The sequence below is a fragment of the Brachypodium distachyon genome, chromosome 5, assembly GCF_000005505.3.
Source record: "Brachypodium distachyon strain Bd21 chromosome 5, Brachypodium_distachyon_v3.0, whole genome shotgun sequence".
Classification (NCBI taxonomy): domain Eukaryota; kingdom Viridiplantae; phylum Streptophyta; class Magnoliopsida; order Poales; family Poaceae; genus Brachypodium; species Brachypodium distachyon.
Genome location: NC_016135.3, coordinates 4,008,523 through 4,030,727, shown reverse-complemented (window position 1 = coordinate 4,030,727; position 22,205 = coordinate 4,008,523). Strand labels below are relative to the sequence as shown.

The 22,205-nt window shown below is 46.4% G+C and overlaps 1 protein-coding gene across 1 annotated transcript; it reads left to right on the top strand.

Annotated features, from left to right (window-relative positions):
- The first annotated feature begins 7,785 nt into the window (after positions 1-7,785).
- Positions 7,786-10,659, top strand: LOC104585508. Its single transcript, XM_024456220.1, has 4 exons — positions 7,786-9,518; positions 9,878-10,065; positions 10,143-10,289; positions 10,366-10,659. The coding sequence occupies exons 1-4, from the start codon at positions 8,264-8,266 to the stop codon at positions 10,528-10,530; spliced, it is 1,755 nt and encodes a 584-aa protein (XP_024311988.1). The 5' UTR covers positions 7,786-8,263; the 3' UTR covers positions 10,531-10,659.
- The last annotated feature ends 11,546 nt before the right edge of the window (positions 10,660-22,205 follow it).

The window sequence follows — 22,205 nt, the reverse complement described above, 5'->3', positions numbered from 1 at the left end:
CAGTAGTGCGCCGCCGTACGCATGTCCACGTACGTGTGCCCCTCCCGGCTCCTCCTCGCCGGCGTGAGTCAGAAGGGCGTCGCGGGACGGCAGGCTGCGCGCGCCGGTGGAGGACCCAGCCTCATGGTCGTTCCTCGCCGGCGGGAACATCCTCTTGGGCGCCATTTGCGGTGGTCAGTGCTCGCCGGGGAGCTAGGGTTTTGACTCCGGTGCGAAGTGGGTGGGTGGGGTGGGGAATGGACCGATGGGTCACCGTCATGTGGGGACGGGGAGACGAAAAGCTTTGACCGAGGTGCTCCATTTCTCGGTCCATGGGGACGCAAATCCGGCGCAGATTTGTGTCCGGAATGCGTCTTCGCGGACCGAAAAGCGGATGCCCGTCCAAATGCGTCTTCCCGCAAACAGACCGCGCCGGCCCAAATGGATCGCACCGCTGGAGGTGACGTAAGCTTAAAATACGCTGGTGCTCAGATCAGGATTCCTTTCCCCGGTCGACGAGGAAGCGGTGTCGTCGTGGCTGTTCTTTTGGTCCGAAGGGAAACTCGAAGATGTCCCGTGATGCTGATCTGCTGCTGCGAGAGTTTTTTGCCACTCAAATTTTTGATTTCATTTTTCTCCATAGATGATATTTTTTTCGTGATTATGCTTTTTTTTTAATTAGCTGTACAAATCTTCGTACTATAGGCGTGGCTGTGGATCATGGCAAGATTTGTTGATGTGATTCCTATAAATTTAACGCCAACTTGTTTGCTTCGGCCTTGCAAAACCATCCAGGATGTTCTTCATTGTTGTTCTGAAATCATCCAGGATGTTCTTCATTGTTGTTCTGAAATCATCTTGTTCTCTCCATTTTTTGTTCTTGTGCATATTTGCTCTCTTTTTCTACTGCCAAATGTCGAAAGGATTTGGTGTTCGGAGATGGGCCATTTTCATTGCCAACATGTGTCAGTTTGAAATCGCTGGTAAAGTTCAACTTGCCCTTAACTTACGGTCCAGCATCTTTCGAGGCAAACAGCCCACCAGGTCCACGAGACCGCTGAAACGAGGGACTCGATTTAGTCCACCAAGAGTCCATGACCTACAATGAATCTATTACTATCTATTTAACTACAATGAATCTAGTATTATCTATATTAAATTAAATTGGAATCGGTGGTGATGGGTGGGTGTCGTTTATCCGTCGTCCCAACTCCCACGCAGCCCTCGCACGCCCGATCGATCCATCCTCCCTGATCCCTCTCCCGAGGCCTGAAGGGCCGGGCCGGCACAGCCCGATTAGCAAATCTTTTTTTTAAACAAAACTAGAAGGTGTGAATGAAAACTAGGGGCCGAGCAGGGATCGAACCTGCGGCCCGGCACAGCCCGATTAGCAAATATTTTTTTTAAAAAAAAACTAGAAGGTGTGAATGAAAACTAGGGGCCAAGCGGGGATCAAACCTGCAATCTCCTCTTCACACACGCGCATCCGAACCACCGGGCCAAGTCAATGTTTGTGATATCTTATACAACAGAAACTTTTTGACTATGATACGTGGCTGGGATGGACAAAAAAAGACAGCTGGGCCTTGTGTGACCTGAGGCCCGTTTAAAGCCCATCGGGCTTATCAGGCCGGGCCGGCCCGAGCCGTGCCTCGTGCCATGCCCGTGCGTATCATTTTATTTTGTTACTCCGTTGCAACGCACAGGAATGCCCAGATTCCTTCCTACCGTCGGTGTCCTTTGAGTCTCCTCCCTCCATGCAGTCGCGTGCCGTTGCAACGCACGGGTGTTTCTGCTAGTATTCGTAATAAGTCTTGCTGCATTGGTACGCATGAATATGAAAACGGAGGATTGCAATGTCATGGCTTGTGGATTCCTACAAGAAAAACAACAGTAATCTGCAAAATTGGCTCTCATGCAGGATGCACCACAGGATTTTTGTAGGAAGCTGGAGAAGGTTCATACAGGAAGGGAACTTTCCATTTGGTCTAGCCTGTTTCTGGAAATCCTATTTAATTGAGATGTAAAATACTGCCTCCGATCCTAAATTGTTGTCGTTGTTTTAGTTCAAATAATCGGAGGGAGTAGCAATGAATAGGAAGTTTGTAGGGTTCGTAGCTTTTAAACGAAGATTCTCTATGGAAAAAAATTACATATATACATTAGAACCACACACAATTGCTTAAATTCCATGAATCCAAAGAGACACATCATCTTTTATAGTATCTTAGTTTTGTAGCCAGGCATCTGGTGGAGATAAGTCCACATTACCCCACTAAACTTGTACCGGAGTTTACATTACAACCTTCAACTCCACTTTGGTTTGAGTTATCCCCCAAATATGAAAGTAGTTTAGATTACACCCTTAATCCGGTTTTGACTGATCTAACTCTTGTTTATGGTTTATTCTCAAACAATTTGTCCAAATTAGCTGAATTTTTTCTAGAAAAGTAATTATACCATTTTTAATTTTCTGTAATTTTTCTAGGCACTTTACAATTTCGGTCCAAATATGAAACTCACATTTAATAATTTGTTTATTCTCAAACCATTTATCCAAATGAGCTGAAAATTTCAAAGAATAGCAAGGATACCATTTATGATTTTCTGTATTTTCTTCAATTTTGTGTTGGCACTTTTAAATCTACCCTAAACTAGAGTCAAATAGGTCAAAAAAAGAGTCTGATCAGTCAAGCCCGGATTAGGGATGTAATCTGAACGGTTTTCACAATTTAGGGAGTAAAACCCAAGTGGAGTTGAGGTTGTAGTCTAAACTTTGCTGCTTCGTCTGTCCAACAAAGGATGTCTCAACTTTGATTAAATTTGAATGCATCTATACACTAACTCATGTCTAGATATAACCAAATTTTAACAAACTTGAGACATCTTTTGTTGGACGGAGGGAGTACAAGTTTTAGGGGGAGGGGGGTTGTGGTAATATGGACTTACCTTTGGTTTTATTTTGCATCCATACTTCATTAACTTCATGTGCATGGTGTATACATGGATTCTTAGCAATTGCATGCTAAACTCTCTCAGCCTCCAAATTCTTTATGTGTCGAAGCAGGATCGACCACAGATTTTTGGGTGAAAACTTCTCGGGTAGTTTGTGCGCACCAACTATTTGTTGCCTTCACTGTTGTGCCCCCTTCTAACCAGGGGCGGAGGCAGGAAAAGAACATAGGGAGGGCCAGAATAGAAGAGATGATTTATTGGGGGGACCGAATCATAAAAACTGAAGCTTATAAAATAAAATTACAAAGGTTATGAGGAGACTTAAGTACAAATTCCAAATATTAGGGGGAGCCAGGGCCCGTGCTGGCCTGGGTGCTCCCTCCGCCCCTGCTTCTAACTGCTCCCTGTTTCCGTCCGATAAAATCTTAGGCCTCGCATAGGGCATTATCTCTTACACCTCTTCGTGCATCAGTAATGTTAAGATACATATAACCTTCCAAAAGCATTATCTCTTAATTAGTGTTGTATCTAAAATAAAAATTGTTATTTAATACATTTGTAAGGGATATAATATTTTTGTGTTGCTTTGTGTGAAGTGCTTCATAGACAAAATGCTGATATGTACAAACATTGGAAGATGACTTATGAGTTACCAAAACAAGTGTTTAATAAATTGCAATGGTTTAACAAAAGGAATACAAAAGTTAGAGCAACTCCAGGAGCTTCCCTATATCTCATCCGTCAAATCTCATATATGAGGATCCCCTATACCATTTGCCCCCCTCTCCCCTCACCCATCCAAATCACAACACTCTTCGGCAGATTCCCCAAATCCCATCCCCTATAATTCATTTGTCTATATTATATTCATATCTTTCAACTGATTTGCTAAACTTCAATATTTCAAATGAGTCGATTTGAAACGCATATAATTAAAATAAAAATGTTTTATTTTATTCATAATTAATTATTTAATTACACTATAATATTATATTTTAATTAACAGAGTCTTTATAAATTACGAAATCTTTTATACCGGGTATATTTCCAACGGCTATATTTTCAACGGCTATATTTTAACAGATATATTTCCAACGGCTATATTTTGAATAGCTCTTTTTCAAACGCGCCCCTCTTCCCTCCCCTCTGCTCCCTTCCCTCACCCACGCCCCTACCCTGCGCCCATGCCCCTCTGGACAGCAGCGCCACCAGCCCCACCGACCAAATCCAAATCCGGCAGCCCCGTGACCTAGCCCCGCGCCACCGACCGCCACCCCAACCAGCGCCACTCATGTCAGATCCGGTCGGCAAAGAAAAAGAAGATGCAGGAGAAGAATACCTGGGCGGAGGCGTGGAACAGAGGAACACGCAGGAGGGAGATCTCCGCCTCGATGGTTGCCGAATGGGGGATCCCGAGTGCGCTCGCCGATACGAGGGATCCCGATCTGAATTTGGGGCGCTCGCGGATATGGGACATGAATGGGGCTTATAGGGCATCTGGTGGAGTTGCTCTTACTGACTGGCCCACGAAACGGCGAAACCCAACGCAAACCGAGCCATGCTCCATTCTCACTTGCGCCACTCGGAAATCCCAAATGCCACGAAACCCAACCAAACCCTCCCTGCGCCGGCCGGCGTCGACCATGGCCGGGAGGGCACCGTTCACTGACGTGAACCCGGCGACGGAGGCAGACGCGCCGCGCAGGGTCTGCTACCTGCACGACATGGACCGACGCGTGGAGCAGTTGCTTACGTACATCTCCACCGACCTCCTCCCCGACCCGCCCATCTCCGAGACCCAGCTCGCGCGCTGGCTCAGCCTCCTCGCCGCCAAGGGCGTCTAAGAGCTCGTCCTCGTCAATCGCCCGTGGCCGCTCGAGGTGCCCCTCCCCGCCACGCTCTTCAGCATCACCACCCTCACCCGCCTCTACATCGGCCTCTGGAAATTCCCGGGCGCGACCAAGTTACCGCGCGGCACATCCTTTCCCCACCTCCGCGAGCTCGGCATCTCCGGCGTCGTGATGGAGAACTTAGACATTGATGTCTCGGGAGATCCAAGGCACAACGATTATGGTATGTCTCCCGTCTCCAGTCTATCCATTTGTTCAATTAGCAAATGTATCTGATTGATGAAGGCCCACGGCTCAACATCTGATCTTCTCTATTTGGGTGCATTCCAGGCTGGGATAAAGTTGAGCCCAAGCACCACGGCCATGACCATGAGTGTCAAGATCCTGAGTTTGAATGTTCGTTTTGGAAACCCCAATGACTCTAAGATGGTGCCCACTTTCGTCAGATGCTTTCCCAACTTGGAGACACTGAATATTCTGGTATTTTGTCACCGATATTTGTTTACCTTTTACACTCATACCAATTTCCTCTGGAGTAGAATATTTGTAGCAGTATATTTTGTTCATTGCAGATTGCACATTCTGGTTGATTACATATATCTTCAAGTCAGTTATCATTGACACTTTTTATTGTCTCTGATTTCATCTGCTCTGAAATAATGTGACTGCTGATATTTATGCAAGCAAATTTAAGTTATCTGGCAATGCCTAGGGTAATCATAACATCAGCTACATCACTAGGATACTTGACTAATTATGATATGTGACATCATCCATGATAAATTATACTCTCTCTGTTCCATAATATAAGGTGCGCACGCATTTCGAAGTCCAACTTTGACCATCAATTAGACTAGCAAAATGTGAATTATGTGTTATAAAAACTATACCACTAGATTCATATCTGAAAGAAGTTTCCGACGGTATAATTTTTATAATACATAATTCACATTTTGTTGGTCTAATTGGTGGTCAAAGCAAATCTTGAAATGCGTGCGTGCCGTATATTATGGAACGGAGGGAGTAACATTAAGCCTTGCCATTTATTCTCAGCCATCATTGCAGGGTGCTTCTCTCCACACATAAACTAGACTACACTGTTAGTGATCTTGGGGTTGTTTGCTGACCTGTTTATTTTATGACAGCTCGTAAGAATAATCTCTTGTTGCACAACATTTGTTATGTCATTATCTTGAATTCTTGATTTACTGCTTGCTTCTTCACAATGTATGTCCATATTTACATTGTAGTAGCGAGCAGTATTTGTCCTATGGATGTTCAAATGACACGCGCTGCTCATTTCAGACTGATGAAAGTTACGCATAATAAACTAGCACATTGCTACCTACAACTTATTGGAGGTTCGTGTGGTATTAACATAATGCCATGCATACTGACTGCACTAGTTGCACCATATGACAAGGCGCTTTTTTCTGGTTAATGAATTACAAAGTTACTATCATGGTTCACATATGGCACTTAGTGTTGAAGAATATACATAATTGCATTAGAACTCCCTAAAATATTACTTCCTTCTCCATTGCCTCCTCAACTTCTTTTCTGCCATGAGATGAGCCTCCCAAAATTTGTCTCTGTTTCTTGCATGGCTCATTGGCTGCTTATCACAGTTAGAATGATGGATTCTGTTAGGTCGATGCTGAGTTGCTGACACAGCAAAATGAGTAGTGCGAGACAAACCGACCATTTCCTCTAGGCTAACAGTGAAAAGGAGCTATGTGAGGAACGGAGAGACCCAGCGTAGGAAAACAATTTCAGGGAGCAAAGTGAGGGAGTGGTGATTAGTTTAGGGAGTTCCAATGCAAGTTTTTCAAGGATATATCTGGTACAGAGTACGCTAGTTAAGATCTCCATTGTGGACTCTGTCCGTCCTTAAAAACATTATCGATTGATTGAATAATGCGTTAAGTAAAGAGCACATGTATCATAGACTAAAGTAATCATGAGGCTGCATAGCCCATGCAACCATGCCCATACACCGTCTTTTCTTTTTGGACAGCGAGCACATATACTACCTCAGTTCTTGAGTTTTCTCTGCGGAACTAGGCTATTTGGTAGTTCCTAGTTTTACTAGTGTTACACATGGAATTATTGATTTGCTACTTCCCCCACAAATCATAGCATTTTAGTTATGAATGAGTAGAAGAAATTGGAGCACTCTTGTACTGTGTCCACAATGTTTTTCTTGCGACATTATTTCTCATTGTGTTCTCACTAGCAAACAGTATTCCTGGTATGCTATGTACATAGTACGGAGTACGTTGCAAGTGATATGCATTACTTGTTTCAGGCAGATGAAACTTTACATAATAAGCTAGCGTATTGGTGTGTAGCGTTTCTTTGAGGTCAGTGATGGTACTACACTAACTGCATCATATCAGGAAGTTATCTCTGATTAATTATTTACAAATTGGTTGTCATAACTCATATCTGGTATTTGGCAAACTGTGCACATGGTTAAGGGCTTCACTATAATAGAGTATAGACCGAATGTGAGCCTCACTTTTTAATTTGTTATGCATGAAAGATAATCCCGGGAGGCCGCCTATGCTACTTGGCACTTGTGCTAGTTTCATGGATGGAACATGGAAGTATTGTCTTGTCATATCAAACACATCGGATACAACATTTAGGTATGCATGAGTGTAATGTGTTGTAGGTTTTCACGAGGCTTACGTTATTCATAATGCTGCCTAAACTGTTGAGGCACTGCATCTATTATTAATTTCCAGGATTATATATGCAACGTGATCGATTGTAACGAAAGAACAGCCTAAACTGTTGAGTGATTTAAATTGTGTGTCGGAATCTTGTATAAAATGCCAAGAAACGGCCGGTGTCAAGGCAATGGACTGGTGAAACCTACGGAGGACTCTCAAATTCTATTTGGCAAGATCTCTTGAAGGGCTGCATTCTGGAGGACATGCCCGTCATTTTCTTTTCGTCTTTTTTTCTTGACAAGATTTTCTTTTCTTCTTGACATAAAACACATTTTTTTTTGAAACTGATAAAACACATATTGGACATTTTTGAAGTTTAGTTACAGTGGTTCGTAAAACAAGACAAAGGGACAGAAATTAAGACGACGTGTCTTCAATCCTGCGGAGAGCTATTCCTACCTGTTTATTTACAGCAAAAGAAAAAAAAAGAAAAGGGCAAGGAAAAAAAGATCATCATTTCTAAACAGCTCACGTTTTGTCGCTACTTGTCCCCGGCTTCCCCAAGACCCCTCCTACCCTCCTTCCCGTTTGCAACTCCAGAAAAGTTCTTCGCCGACCTCTTTCTCTTAAGCTCCTCCCACGCAAACCGCAGATCATAATTAGTCTGTCGCCGCCGACCTAACCACATCTTCGCCGGCGGGCAAACCCATCGCCGTTTCTGACCTCCCCCTTGGATCGCTCTTCTCACTCCGCGCTCGCACCGGCATTCACTCAATCACTCCGTCCGCGTTCCCTCGCGCCATGGCTGATACCAACTCTTCCGCGGTGGTCGCAGCAGAAGCCGCCGAGTCGAGCCATGGGGGTCGTGGCGGCAGGGCTCAGAGGCGCCGCCGGGCGGGCAACGACCGCTCGATGACCGAAGAGCACGTCAGCGCGCAACCTGGGTCATCCTTGGTGGCTGCTGGGCAAGCAGTCGCAGACGGCGCATCTGTGTCGACGACCCGGGAGGCGTGCCGAGAAGCTCTACGGCGCTACCACGGAGCGGCGATTGCCCTCGCTGACGAGCTCGCCCGCCAGAACCCGGGCTACACGGTGGCTATCAATCTCGCCGCGGGACTACACCAAGCGGCCGGATCGGAAGCCAGGGACCTTGTAATACGGCGCGGCGACAAGGAGTCCGTAGCCGGCGAAAAGGAGGCCGTAGCCGTGGCGGCGAGGCACTTCAGCTCCGCCATCCTCGGTTACAACAGAGTGGTGCGCCTCGCCTCCCGTTTCATCACAACGGCCAGCGCCCGAGCCAAAGTGTTGGCGGCGTCGCAGAAGTTCGACTTGGCGCATGAGGAATTCCTCCGCGCTATGGCCATCTCCGTCCCCGACGACCCCTCTGATCACAACGTGGGCTATGATCTTCGTCGGCGCTGGACGTCGGGCGAGCTGCATCGGTCAACTACGAGCATGAGGAAGGACAGGGCCAAGGCGGAACTGCAGAAACAGGTCAGGGCGTTCAGGGAAACGATATGCACCAGTTACATACCAAGACAAGCAACATTCGTGTGGGAGGCTTTCAAGTCAGGCTCAGGCGAGCCCGATGCTATCTCTGAGGCACGGGATCAGGCAGAGCATTTGGTTTACTACTACCCTTTCTGTCCACGAGCACATCTATTGTTCGGTAAACTGGAGCTGGAGATGGTCAGGAACTCAGATGGGGATGGGGAGCTGGAGAGTGTCAGGAACTCAGATGGGGTTGGGGCAAGTCGTCAGGTCTCAGCGCTAGGACAAGTCCTCAAGATGATGAGCAAAGCTGCGAGTGCCTTCCCAAAGTCCGGCGTGATTTCACTTGTCCGTGCAGAGGTGTGCTACCTGTTGAAAGAGTATGACGCTACGGCGAGAGAGTGCTGCAGAGCACTGCAAATCCGCCGTCCAGACGATCCAGGCTTGCAGGACATACCAATTGGGTCAACAACTGGATCTGACCCTGATGCAAGAATCAATACCATCAGGATTCTGCTTCAAGAGTTACTTGGGAAGGTCACGTCTGAAACTCCTACTACTCCAGGTATGTAAACTGTTTGAAGCCACATTGTCTTGGTTAGACCAGTAATTGTGATTGTCATTTATGCCTGCATTCTGATGGTCTGAACTGTGTGCAACTATATGCAACAAATTGGTATGTACAGTACAGTTTTGATATGAATTCAGTTGTTGTGAGCACTTCTAAGCAGTCAAAATAAGCAAAATGATAGGTGAATGGTTTTTCTCATTCACTTATAAGGTGCAAATTGTGTACGCTTATACCGTCATAATATACAAATTGACAGGGAATAGTTGTGGTATACATAGTGATGTGATGTTAGTCTCAAATTGACAGGGAATAGTTGTGGTATACATAGTGATGTGCTGTTAGTCTTGTTTCAGATGGTGTAGATAGTCCAGCTATGAGCTTCAGTAAGGATTCAGCACCTCCAGTTAGTGCAAAACCTGGAAGTGAAACTACAGTTAGTGCTCAAGACACTCATGCTCTCAGTGGAAATGAAGATTTGGAGGAGCCGGCAATGGTGGCGGATTTGATTATGACAGCAAAGAAACAAACTCTTCCAATCCACGTACTGTTTCTTATCCTTATTAAAATTGCAAGTTTAACAATTTTTTTGCAAGTTGTTAAACTTGTTTTTTTTTTCAGTTTGCTCGCGGCAGGTACATCGATGAAGGAGTAGTGAACTTGTACAAGGAGTATTGCATTGCCCTCTCACAATGCTCAGAGAAGCGCACTGTCTGTCATTTATGTTGCTTTGAAGGGGTTTATTGTCCAAAAATTCTGAAGGGCAACGTAAGTATCATAGCTGTTCAGTACTTCTTTTTAGTTTACATGCTTATGTAAGTAACCTCGCTTCCTTTAATGACAGATGAATGTACACTTTCACAATGAGCATTGGAAGGGGAAGGAAACAGTTAACTGCGATGAGAAGATTGCTACGCCCGCCTCCGAACTTATGCTGATTTTCGTCTGCATTACTACTTTGTACATAGGCTTCTCCCAGGCTGGTGGAAGATCACATAGTTATATGTAACTCCATGTCTCCAACTATGGTGACTTACTCGAAGTGGTTTAGTTTCTTCCTTGTGCTGACTGTCTATTGTCCAGTGCTGTCATATTTCAAACAAGTACCGAAACACGGTTGCTCCAACTATTTCTGTAATAAGGCACAACTGTCTTGACCTTGTCTACCTGCTGTGTGGCCTATTTTGTTTTTTATGATGCATTTCAGGATAAACCTGTAGATAACTACCGTGCTTCAGGGTACGTGCTCCTTGTCTTCATGGCAATTTTGCCCTTAATTACTCCTCTGCTGTTCACACATTCAGCGTGGGCCTAAAATGTCTGTCCGAATAATTTCTCTCGTTAATACTACCTCAAAATGGTTTAACCATGCATAGTAAAAAATATATAGATTTAATATTGCAAAGACTAGTACCAATATGGAATGCTTGTATCAAAGTAAACACGAGCACCAAAAACAATGGCTCAATGCATACATTTGAATTAATGCGGGTCTAGAATTTTGCCTCCGGGGGTGCCAAGCTTTACACGCAACAAATACACGAAAACCATAAAAGAATAATAGTTAAAATGATAACAAAACATTTCAATTCTTGTCGAAGTGACAGAAATTTTTGGAAAACTTGACGTTGTTTTGCATATATTTTTATGAGTTATTACAAAATTTGTCCATTAATCTGAATTTTTCAGATATATATCATACCCATACATCACCTATATTGGAGAAAATTGGGAGGAATTTTGACACAATTCGAAGTCCCATTGCGGGAAGTCGGTCCATCTGCCAAGTTGAGTCCGTGAGTGAAAAGTCAAAGCATTTTGGGGTTTGCCAATATATCTTGTTTGTCGTCTGAAACATGGGAGATGGAGGAATCAATTTGTTAGCGGATTTGCTAGGGAACATTTTTCTGAGAAATTTGTTTTCTCAGTCAACGTCGGAAACAAACATATATAAATATGCGAATGACACAAATGAAGCAGCAACAAGTAGTTGGTATGGTGGTGTGTGGGTATTTGGTCCCTTCAGAGGGCGCTGCGTTCAATTCTCATCCGGGCCCTTTTTATTTTTCTATTTTATTTTTCTATTTTTGGTTTCTAATTTATAACTCATTTCGTTTTTGTTTTTAGTTTTCATTCTCTCTTAATTTTTTTTTGTTTTCAACTTTATATATGTGCACTAATGTAAAATAGCAATGTAAGAGTGAAATTTTAGGTGCAATTCTAAAAAGTGCAAGCGGAATTTCATGTGCAATTTTATTGCACGTGAAATTTATATGCAAATTTATTTTTGGTTTCTCATCTATAGTTTTTTTTTCAAACCACCTCATGGGCAATTCGTATGTCAGCAATATGAAATATTTTTCATTTAAAAAACTTCTTTTTTGTGTTAAAATACCCCTCCCATTTCACCTGCAATTTTTAGAATCTCGCATAAAGTTTCACCTCAATTTTTAGAATCGCGAAGTTTCACCTGCAATTTTAGAATCACGCATAAAGTTTCACCTGCAATTTTAAAATCGCGCATAAAGTTTTGCCCACAATTTTTAAAATTTGTTTGTTATTATTTTTGTGTCTTTTTTCTTTCTCCGTGACGTTGGCTGTGCTGTGCAAGTGTGCTTTCGTCAGGATTGGTCATTTTTCAATTACAAGTTTTTAGCACCGTTTAAATTTTTTTAGCAATACACATGAGAAGCATATAAGCGGGGACTGAATTTATGTTTTACTATAAGGACGAATGCTTTTTATAGTAATCTCAAACTCCGAAACAAACACACACACATGCATGTACCGTTGCATGCATCCAGTAGCAACTTGGCTCTCCTGCTCACTGTCGTTAAGCAGGGGCGATCTGAACGGACGGCCGGGCCAGGCTGTCGACTGAGAAATAAAAATTCTCATTCGATTGAGTCCTAGTCAGTCCCATTTGTTAGATAGAGAGCGGTGCGCGCTTAGTGAGCCTTGACCAGTGATTTAATCAAAGAAATTGGTATTTCTAAGTCCTGGAAACTACTGCAACTTGATTAAATGTAAATTTTTAGTAATATACTCTTGGAGTACTACTATATGTTATAAACAAATTAGCATTTCTGTAGGGGGTGCCATGGCACCCATGACACCCATACTGGATCCGCCCATGTGGAAACAAAAGAAATTAATACATGTAGTTAAAAAAGAGACATGTGGGAGGACTTTATATTTATGAATCATGATTTTTATAGACGAGCCTTCCATAACATGAATGGATGGGGTTCTGCTTCCAAAGTTTACTGCCCGCCTGTCTTCCTCCTCGGGAGCTTAGTGTGGAACTGTGGATGATTTTGGGTCATGATCTGCTCCCTCCATCTCTAAATGTCTCCATTTAGTCAAGTTTTATCAATCTTGATTGAGTTTATAGAAAAAATACAACATATGTAACATTGTAACACAACAAATACAAGGTTGAAATGCACCCCCGTTCCTAATATTATTGAGAAGGCATCAAGCTAGTCCTAAAATTATTAAAGTGGATATATATTTGCTATCTATTTTTTTATTAAGTTGATCACGCTAGGACGTCGGCTAACAGGCTCATAGAACATAACAAACACTATGAAAATTATGCATAAACCCCCCCTCCGCCCGAGGATACCGTTGAAGAGGAGGAGCCACTCTCCCCGTTTGTCTCCCTCGACCTACCCACCACTCCACCGCTACCAAAACCAAAGCCGCCGCCACCATGTCACCTCCTTCTCCAACATCCCGACGCCCTCTCCGCCAACCCCACCACACATGGCCTTACGACCCGATCAAGATATATATCCTAGCTACTCCAATCCCTGCCCTACACCAGACTCGGCGTGCTCACTAGGGCCCAGGCTTCAGCGACGATTCCTTGGACACTGTTGACCAGAACGACAGTAGAAACACAATGGCCTTCTCGAATAATGAGGGCGCGGAGAAGAAGAATGAATCCAAGCTGCCAACGACAACTTTTCCTGCTGGCAACAACGACGATGCAAGCATGACATCGTCTTTATTCAATGGCTTGGCACAAGGCGACACCGAAATGGCTTTCTGCAAGGGCATGGAGGAGGTGTTGGCACAAAACTAAGTGTGTACCATTTGTTGGGACTCCAAGCACGGAGTGATGTAGCAAGGCCCCACAAGGATGACTCGACGGTTTATATCGAACTCTCGAGGAAATGTGTAGAAATTATCTTCAAATTCCAAGTTCCTCTTCAGACAACCCGTAAAACACAAGTGTTTGCTTTGTGCGCCCAACAAGCACCACAGTGGTTGTCAATAACAATGATGTAAGACAAAATAAATAATAATAATAATAATAATAATAATAATAATAATAATTGTATGTAAATAACAAGTACTTTAAGTAAACTAATGCTAAGCAGGAATTTAAACTAACTAGAAGTTGTAATAACTAGATATAACTATACTATTAATTAATCAAGCTAATAATGGATCGGAGGGAGTAGATAATTGTTTAAAGTGTTTTTATGTTTTTTTAAGTGATGAACATCAAGAAATTAATTGTAAAATAACTGAAATAAACTTGTATCCTTATGATTAAAATTGGACCGGGGTACATTGACAAGGTTTTGGTTACCGGATGGCATATTATGTTTCCATCCGGCAACTGCACTTCCTATTCCCCCAGTAGACATGAGAATTCATAATCCAATCTATAGTAAAAAATCAAAGGAAGAACGGTTAGGATGGCTTCGAACAACTCCACTCCAAAGGATAGATGTAGGAAGGTAGCAACGATGCTTACCCACTTTGTTTAGTTTGTGCTTGCTGAGACATTTTATTGACTAGTTCGCATGCCAGGTAAAGAAACTTTTTTTTTAGGAAACACAGTACAGGCTTAGACCGTTCAACACGCACGCACACTCACCCCTATGACAGTGCAGCATGCACACGTCTGAGAGACTGGCCCGCCACATCATCTTGAGATTATCGAAGTCACCACAAGCGCCTCATAGTTGGCAGGTACGTCACTCCCACTGAAAGCACAACGCTAGTTAAGTCCCGAAATAAATTCAGAAAAACACGAGCACCCATGCCACGTCAGAGATTTGAACCTGTGTGGGCTGGTTCCAACACAAAGAACCAACCACCTTTCGCGCCATGTAAAGAACCTTGAAACCACTGGAAGCATGATTCAAGCCATCTATTTAATGTAAGAGCATGACCAATGGAAGCATATAATTTAGACCATCTGTGTCAAGTTACCATTTAACCTTGCTCAAGAAGTCCCTGGTTTCAGGCTATTCGTGCCATTCACACATGGATTGATAGTTCAGGATAGAAAAAATTAATGTAGGGAATAAGTCTTAAGTAGACCGGAAGGCAATGGATGAAGAAGAGTGCACCATCATATACTTTAATGTCAGCAAACCAAAGATAATAATAGCTATGAACCGAGCGTAGCTTAGATGGTTGGTTCCTTATGATGGAACCAGCCTACTTAGATTCAAATCCTAAACTTGACATGGGTGCTCAATTTTCTGGATTTATTCCACGGTTTAACCGGCGCTGTTCTTTCTGTGGGAGTGACGTATCGGTGCACCTGTGTTTCTGAAATTTCGACCAATAGGTGTATAATTTGGGCATTAAATTCAAGTACTCCCTCTGGTCATAAAGTAACTTTGATGTCAATTAATCCCTCTGTATAAGGAAAGGACACACCAAGTATACTGCTAAGTTCTACTGAAGTGTAGACCATAGGAACTGAATGTGAAAAAAAAAAGAATTTGGGAATAAACAATTTAAACAACAATGAATTTTTTTTAACCCGAATGACAGCAAGAGAGTTTCCTACTGGATATATTAAAACTCACCAAAAGGTTACATATTTACAAGTGAGGAGGGGCCAAAAACCCTCGAAAGAAAGAAAAGGGGAAGTGAATTACAAACGAGCTATCAAAGTTGTAAGGAAGGGGGATAGGGAATCCGGGACCCTATGACCCAATAAAATAAGTCAACTTTTACTCTACGTTTCTGGTCTTCAAACGATATGGGGCGGCGCCCTCAAAAATGAAATGATTTTGTTGCTTCTAGATGTTCCACGCCGCAACCCCAAAGACTTCAAAAAATAACTTGGACTGATATCCGGCCTTTACCTCAGGAAGCGCATCTAAGTAGGATGAATTAGCTGCCCACAAAATCTGAAAATGGCGGCAACAATGAGCACTGAAAGAACTGTGAACGAAAAGGTGGTCCAATGATTGTTCTTCACCTGTCGAGCAGAGAACACAGGGGTAATCATCATTGTTGATTTTAAAATGGCGTCACTTCAGCATATTTCGAGTATTAAGCCGGTCAATCAACATGAGCCACGTGAAAACTTTAAGCTTCACAGTGAGTTTTGATTTCCAAATCCATTTGAAAGGCACCGGTGGGTCAAGTCCAGAAAACTTAGGCTGGTAGAATTTGGAGGAACTATAGTTGGATCCCCAGGATGGCATCCAAACATCGTCCTCCATCGCCTGATGTTCCTCGGTGAGGAACCACATACCCACCTTGAGGATACCCGCTACGGCCCAACTAGGGGCCCATGTAGAAGCCTACTACAACTCTACGAGTCCATATGACTAATCTTGCGACTCAAGATAAGGAAGTTAAATTAGGGTCTATCTCTCTGTTGTAACCTGCTTTGATTCCACCCGAGACCTAGCCTCATGCATATATAAAGGACTAGGAGGGGGAACCAAGAAGGAGAAGCCGACTAGACGCACTCGCCAGATCCAATCTGAGCACCTTCGCCTTGACGGCAACCTTGTAGTCTCGCCATCAATACCAGATCAGACAAGCAGGACATAGGGGCATTATCTTTCGAGGGCCCTGAACCTGGGTAAATCCTTGCCTCCCTTTGTTTGACTGCCGACGGGTTCACCAACACACACACACGTGGCTTTCCTAGATACAAGCCCACCAATATGGGTATTGTCGAAGTCACCCCTTCGTCACTCGGCATTAAGCAAATCCACAAGAAGTTGCGGCTCCTCATAAGCTTCCACAGACAACGGGAGATGAAAATGGGCATGCACGTTGTTGTAGTAAAATAAAACCCTTATATGGGCCGAGCCATAAATCCTACGTGGCGACGACTAAGTCAACATTTCTCAGCATAAGTCAAGGCGCCAACGTGGCGTGGTCAATCCTACATGGCAAGGAAATACAAGTCAACAAGTCAAGCCTCTCATGCCATGGTCAAAAGGAGAATTGAGTTTGAGTAAGGGCAAGAAAGGTGTGAGAAGGGGACCCTTAGTCCATGGTGGACCATGGACCAAGCTCCATTTTTCCCACTTGGTGCACACAAAAGTTATGGACCAAGAAGCTACTTTTACCATTTTGCCCCCACTTTTCTCTCTCCCTCAAGGGTAGCCATGGTCTTTTGTCATGGACCCCTAAGCTATAAATACGCCCCCATGGGGGCATGTACCATTCACTCTCACTTGAATAAACTCAAGGGGAGAGGGCTAGAGAGCCTCTTTGAGAGGAGCTCTAGTTTCGGGATCTCGGGAAGCCTCGTTCGGCCCGAGCCCGAAGGAGTGGGAATCGGGTTAGAGTGCTAAGGGTACCTCGACCTCGCTACTTGGGAAGCCTCGTTCGGCCCAAGTATGAGGCGGCCCCTTTCGACCTCTCGCTAAGTGATTCGGGGAGCCTCTCCTAACACTTTGGCTAACGATTTCCTCGAAGCCTCTCCTAACATAGGACTAGGTCGCACCCCTAGGGTTGACCGAACCTATTCAAAAAATATCGACGTGTCAACTTGTCCAAGTGTACGGTGACCTTCGCTATAAGGCTGGCGTACACTGCCTACTTTTACGCTCTTGTGCCATCGAGCTTTGGCACCCCTTACTCTAATTGTTGTGGAGAACAACAACAGTGGCGCCGACCGTGGGGAACCCTCGCCGCAATTGAAGAATTAATGGCCCCGACGAAGCCTACTTCATCGGGTGCCCAACTTGCCATGAAGTCTACATGGTTGCAAACAAAGAAAGCAAGCGCCTCGGGGGCTCCCGAGGAAGAAGGAATCCTCACCAATCTAGACGTCGCCGCAAGCATGGTCGCTACGACGGAAGTCGTGGTTGCCCCTCCGCTCCCGGCAGTCCCAGAAGGGACCGAGGTGCTCGAAACCGTCGTAGGCGGTCCCTCGACACTCACCGACGTGGTGGCAAAGATCAGCGAGCTGCCTACGGTTGCCGCCCCCGCAGGGGATACGGAACTCGGCATGCCTCGCTCGATGGGCTTCGCGCCACCTTCCCTACAACCAGTAGTGACCTTGCCCTCGGAACCTACAAGAGGAAACAATGTGGTGTCAGGAGGATCCGCGCCAGAAAATCAAGGAGTCCCGGCCTACGACCCCTCCAACCCGGGACTGCCTCCGCTGGCGCTCGCCGCGAACGCCCATGGAGCTCCTTGGTATCATCCATATTGGGGGCTTCCGCCGCAAGGCGCTCTCCAAGTCGCGCACGCTCAACACCAACCTCACTTTGCGAGCGCCCCGCAAGCGCCCCTTGCTCCCCCCATCGGGGTCGAGCAAGGTTGCAACCAGGTACCGCCTCAAGCTGCGCCTCGCAGGGAACGAGACACCAGCGTGCATGGGAACGAGCAAGTGGCGGAGTCCGGAGCTCATGCCGGCGGCGAAAAGAATTCCCGTCAAAAAGCCAAGATAATTCTCCAAGCGACCCTTCTAGCGACGAAAGCGACTCAGACGAAGGAGGACCTCGCCACCAAAGGAACCGGAAGGACCGGCCGACTGGTAACCCGCTCACGCGGGAGATCCAAGATGCGCCTTTTCCGCCAAGGTTTAAGCCGCCTACAATATGGTCGTACGACGGGGAGTCAAATCCTCTTCAATTCTTGGATGTCTACTCCACCGCCATACGAGCAGCCGGGGGAGGTCCCGTCGAGATGTGCAACCTCTTTCCGCTCGCGCTCACCGGGATGGCGCAAACTTGGTTTTATAACCTGCGGAAGAACTCCGTGCACTCGTGGGAGCGCCTCCAAGAGGTCTTCATCGCCAACTTTGAAGGAAACTTCAAAGAGCCCGTGCAGGCTCATGAGCTATACGCCGTGAAACAAAAGCCGGGGGAATCTCTCCGAAGCTTATTCCATCGCTTCGCGAAGGTACGAAGCCAAATCGCCAACCCACCGTCGACCACCGTGATTGATGCATGCATGCAAGGCCTTCTCCAAGGAGAAGTGAATCGGGCCCTAAGTCGCAATCCTCCAAAGACGACCGAGAAGCTCTATCGAATCTTCCAAGAATACGCCCGAGGCGAATACGGGGACATTGCCAAAAAGGACGCGCCGCGCACCGCTCCCGAAGGAACTCCCTCGTCCGACAAACCCCTTGCGCCTACTTCGTCTTCAAAGAAGAAGAGGAGGTGGGGGAAAAAGGCCCCCGGCGACCAAGCCCGGAAGATCTTCGCCGTCAAAGGACAAGCATAGTCCCAAAAGACTTGGCAACCCAACACTAGAAGATGCCTCATCCACAGCTCGACAAGCCACAGCACCGAAGAGTGCAATACTCTCATCGCAACTCGCGAAGAGTTCGAGGCACGAATGCAAGCCCGACGCAAGGATGAGAAGACAACCGAGGCTCCACGCCTCGCCAACGTCCTTGTCATCGACCCGGCACCTAAGGAGGATAACCTCCCGTTTCAGAAACCCGCGCATCACGTCGGAGTGATACTCGGGGGCTCCGCCATAGGCCGGGGATCGAAGCGGCAACGCAAGGAGTATGCTCATGAAGTCAAAGTCGTGGGAACCTTCACCCCGAACGCCTTCACTGAGGAAGATGCCAAGGGGATACGCTTCCCACATGACGACGCCCTCTTCGTGACAGCGATCGTCGCCAATTGTGAGCTCAAGAAGATTCTTGTGGATGGCGGAAGCTCCGCCGACATCCTATATCTAAGCACGCTAAAAAAGCTGATGGAACCTCAAGGGGGATACAAGAATGGCTCGCTGCAACCATGCCTTTATCCTCTTACCGGCTTCGTGCCGGGGAAGTCCATTCAGCCGCTCGGACAAATTGTGCTCCTCACGACCTTTGGAGACGCCACGAATCATCGAACCGAGCTCGTGCGCTTTGACGTGGTAGATATGGAGGCCTCCTTCAACGGCATCCCCGGGAGGACGACGCTAAACCGTCTCTGCGCCGCCATCCACCACAAGTTCTTGTGCATGAAGATTCCAGGCCCAAAGGGCGTGATAACGGTCCGCGGCGAGCAATCCACCGATAGGAAGACATTCTACCGCCATGACACCAAGTGCACCGAAAAGGGAGAATCATCCAAGAGTATCAACATGCTTTCGAATGTGGGAGCATCCGAAACCGATCACCCGGAGCGCTACATCCCTAAGCCCCTCCCTAAAGGAGAACTCAAGGAAGTACGCGTCTCCCAAGATGACGCCACGCGCACGGTGAAGATTGGAGCCGACCTCCCGAGTAAACTCGAGGAAGAACTCGTCGACCTACTTTGGAAGAATTCCAATCTCTTCGCTAGGTCACCTTCCGACATGGGAGGAGTCCCGCGCAACGTCATGGAGCATCGCCTTGCCGTGAGACCCGACAAAGCTCCCGTAAAACAAAAGCTTCGGAAGCTCTCCACCGAGCGAAGCGAAGTCATCAAGCGAGAAGTCGCCAAACTCTCCGACGCAGGGCTCATCCGAGAAGTTTGGCACCCTGAATAGTTAGCCAATCCAGTCTTGGAGAAGAAAGCCAACGGCAAGTGGCGAATGTGTGTCGACTTTACCGACATGAACAAGGCGTGCCCTAAGGACGACTACCTGCTTCGTCGGATCGACCAACTAGTCGACTCCACGACGGGATGCGAAAGGTTGAGTTTCTTGTATGCCTATTCAGAAAAACCAGCTTCATCACTCCCATCGGCACCTTCTGCTATTGCGGGATGCCTTTTGGTTTGAGGAACGCCGACGTAACTTTCCAACGCCTCGTCAGCCTCATCCTCAAAGAACAATTGGCGAGGAACGCCGAAGTATACGTTGACGACGCCGTCATCAAAAGTCAAATTGCGAAGACCCATCCCAAGGACTTGCAAGAAACCTTCGACAATCTCCGCAAGTACGGCGTGAAGCTCAATCTGGAGAAGTGCGCATTCAGAGTTCGAGGAGGAAAAATCTTAGGCTTCCTTGTCTCCCAACGAGGGATCGAGGCCAACCCGGAAAAAATCCGGGGGCCATCCTAGAGATGGAACCTCCTCGCTCCGTCAAAGATGTGCAGCGCCTAGCGGGAAGAATGGCACCCCTAGGACGATTCGTCGCCCGATCAGCCGAGAAGGGTCTTCCTTTTTTCAAAGCGTTAAGGAGCCTCGACAACTTTGAGTGGACCGACGAAGCTCAAAGGGCCTTCGAAGAGCTCAAGACCTACTTGTTGACCCCTCCACTTCTCACGAGCCCAAAGCAGGGGGAGCCTTTGCTCCTGTATCTTGCCGCGACCCCGGTCGCCGTAAGTGCCGCACTTGTGAAGGAAGAAGACGGGTCACAACACCCGGTATACTATGTGAGCGAAGCTTTGGGAGGAGCAAAGGGTCGATACACCCAGATCGAGAAGATCGCGTACGCCCTCCTCATGGCCTCTCGAAAGCTCCGTCATTACTTCATGGCCCACACCATCATGTTGCCAACTATCTTCCCACTCAAGGAAGTCTTCGGCAACAAGAGGAGGCCACCGGAAGAATCGCCAAATGGGCAACGGAGTTGGCTCCTTTCTCGTTGGAACTCACGGCAAGAACGGCCATAAAATCCCAAGTCCTGGCTGACTTCGTGGCCGAGTGGCACGCTCCACTAGTCCTGCCCGAAGAAATCACATCCAAGACCGAGCCCCCCGAACCACATTGGATAATGAGGTTTGATGGCTCTAAGCGCCTCGACGGTGCAGGGGCTGGAGTCATACTCATCAGCCCGGAAGGCAAGATCTTGGAGTACGCCGCCCATCCTGACTTCAATGCCACCAACAATATGGCAGAATATGAGGCGCTACTTCTCGGACTTCGATTAGCCAACGCGATGGGAGTCCGACGCCTTCTCATCCAAGGAGACTCCCAACTGGTGATAAACCAAATGGACAAGTCATATCAATGCCGTGATGAAAGGATGAAGAAATATATCGAAGAAGTTCGCAAGATGGAACGGTATTTCCTGGGCATGGAGGCGCGACACATTCCACGAGGAGAAAATCACCTGGCCGACAGGTTAGCCCGAACGGCCGGTTCCAAAGAACCGCTGCCACCCGGTGCGTTCTTCAAAGTAATTCGCGCCCCAGCATGGTCATCGACACTCCACCTTCTTGGATGACACCGATTATCCACTCCTTGAAAGGCGAGGTGGACGAAGAAGCGGAAGGCCCAAGCGCCAAGACTCTGCTCGCAAAAGCCAAGATGTACGTCCTCCTCGACGGCATCCTATACAAGAAATGAGCAGCCGCATTGCTTAAGTGCATAACTCCTGACCGAGGAGCCAAACTCTTCCTGGAAATCCATTCAGGAATATGCGGCCACCATCTTGCGCCAAGAGCCACCGCGGCAAAGGCATTACGTCAGGGATTCTATTGGCCTACCATGGTGCAAGACGCAATCACCATATTGCGGAAATGTGAAACTTGCCAAAAAATGGCTAGGTCAATCCATGCGCCCGTGACCTCTCTGAAGA